Below are 1,405 nucleotides of genomic sequence, written 5' to 3' on the forward strand. Positions count from 1 at the left end.
TCAAGGTCTCCTTTAATTCTCTCATTGTCGTGGCTGGATATGTTGATGGCATATTGCTAGCTGGTAATGATGTTGTTGAGATGAACTCTTTGAAGTCCTTCTTGGATGCTCAATTCAAAATCAAAGACCTGGGCTCAGTTCACTACTTTCTTGGTTTAGAAATATCTCTATTTCCTCAAGGTTATGTGATAAGCCAATACAAGTACACTTCTACCCTCTTGTATGAATTTAATTGTCAACATTTTTCTCTTGTCATGACCCGTTTGGACCCTTTTGTCAAGCTGGTATTAGACATGGGGGAGCATGTTTCTGATCCTAGCTTGTATAGGAGATTGATTGAGAAGCTTAATTTTTTGTAACTTACTAGGACTTATATCTCCTTCTCAGTTCAACATTTAAGTCAGTTTCTTCAAAAACCTCAAGTGCCACATATGTTGGCAGCCTTACATGTTCTCATGTATTTGCTTAATGAACCAGCTAAAATGGTTCTCCTCTCCAGCTCATCTGATTTGTCTCTCACATCCTACTTTGACTCTGATTGGGCTGCATGTGCCATTTCTCGCAAATCTATCACTGGTTATTACATTACTCTTGGTGGCAGCCCCATTTCTTGGAAAAGCAAGAAGCAGCCCACTATCTCCTTGTCTTCAACTGAAGCTGAATACAGAGCACTTCGCAAAGTTTTAGCTGATGGTTGCTCAGACTGCTGCATGACCATGGTTTGTCCATTTTCGGTCCAGTTCCAATCTATTGTGATAAACATGCAGCTCTTCATATTGCCAAGAACCCAGTCTTTCACGAGCGCGCCAAACATATTGAGATTGACTGTCATTATGTGTGCGCTTGCTTGCAGACTGGTTTGATTTCTTTGCATTTTATCTCCAGCACCAACCAGTTGGCAGACATCATGACCAAGGCTCTTCCTGGTCAAGTTCATCATGGTTTACTTTGCAAGCTTGGTGTGTTTTCACCCTCAAGTTTGAGGGGTGTGTTAGCCCAGATACATCTCAAGCCCAATTGACACAGGCCCAATCAGATAAGGGAAAGAAGAAGGCCCTTTTATAACTTAGCCTCATCTATTATAGTTTAGACATGTAAATATTTTAATAATTGTTTTTATCCATTTACACCTGTAAATATAAGTAGCCTCTACACAATAGTAAAATTAGTTTTGGTCAATTACATTTTGACCGACTCACTTGTCTCTCTCTTCTTCTCTCAACCCTTTTAGGGTTTTCTTTTGCCATTTCTGCCATAGCTAACAAGCTTCTAACCTAACATTATAACTGTAGAGAAATGACACGGGAAAATAACAACAATAATAATACTGAATAATATTATTTGTTAGCAGATACACGAATTGGCATGAGTCATGCTGGGTACTATCTTAAGAAACTATTTAAGC

The 1,405-nt window shown here is 39.1% G+C and overlaps 1 protein-coding gene across 1 annotated transcript; it reads left to right on the forward strand.

Moving 5' to 3' along the window:
* On the forward strand, nt 483-1,021 carry LOC109235319 (uncharacterized mitochondrial protein AtMg00810-like). The gene is made up of 2 exons (XM_019401385.1): nt 483-719; nt 854-1,021. The coding sequence occupies exons 1-2, from the start codon at nt 483-485 to the stop codon at nt 1,019-1,021; spliced, it is 405 nt and encodes a 134-aa protein (XP_019256930.1).

Source organism: Nicotiana attenuata, chromosome 1, assembly GCF_001879085.1.
Source record: "Nicotiana attenuata strain UT chromosome 1, NIATTr2, whole genome shotgun sequence".
Lineage (NCBI taxonomy): Eukaryota > Viridiplantae > Streptophyta > Magnoliopsida > Solanales > Solanaceae > Nicotiana > Nicotiana attenuata.

Bases quoted from the DNA above. Each gene is read 5' to 3' on its own strand.
- LOC109235319 (XM_019401385.1), top strand. From the start codon at position 483: ATGGTTCTCCTCTCCAGCTCATCTGATTTGTCTCTCACATCCTACTTT. The intron at 720-853 runs GTTTGTCCATTT...GCTTGCTTGCAG, and splicing joins CAGACTGCTGCATGACCATG to ACTGGTTTGATTTCTTTGCA.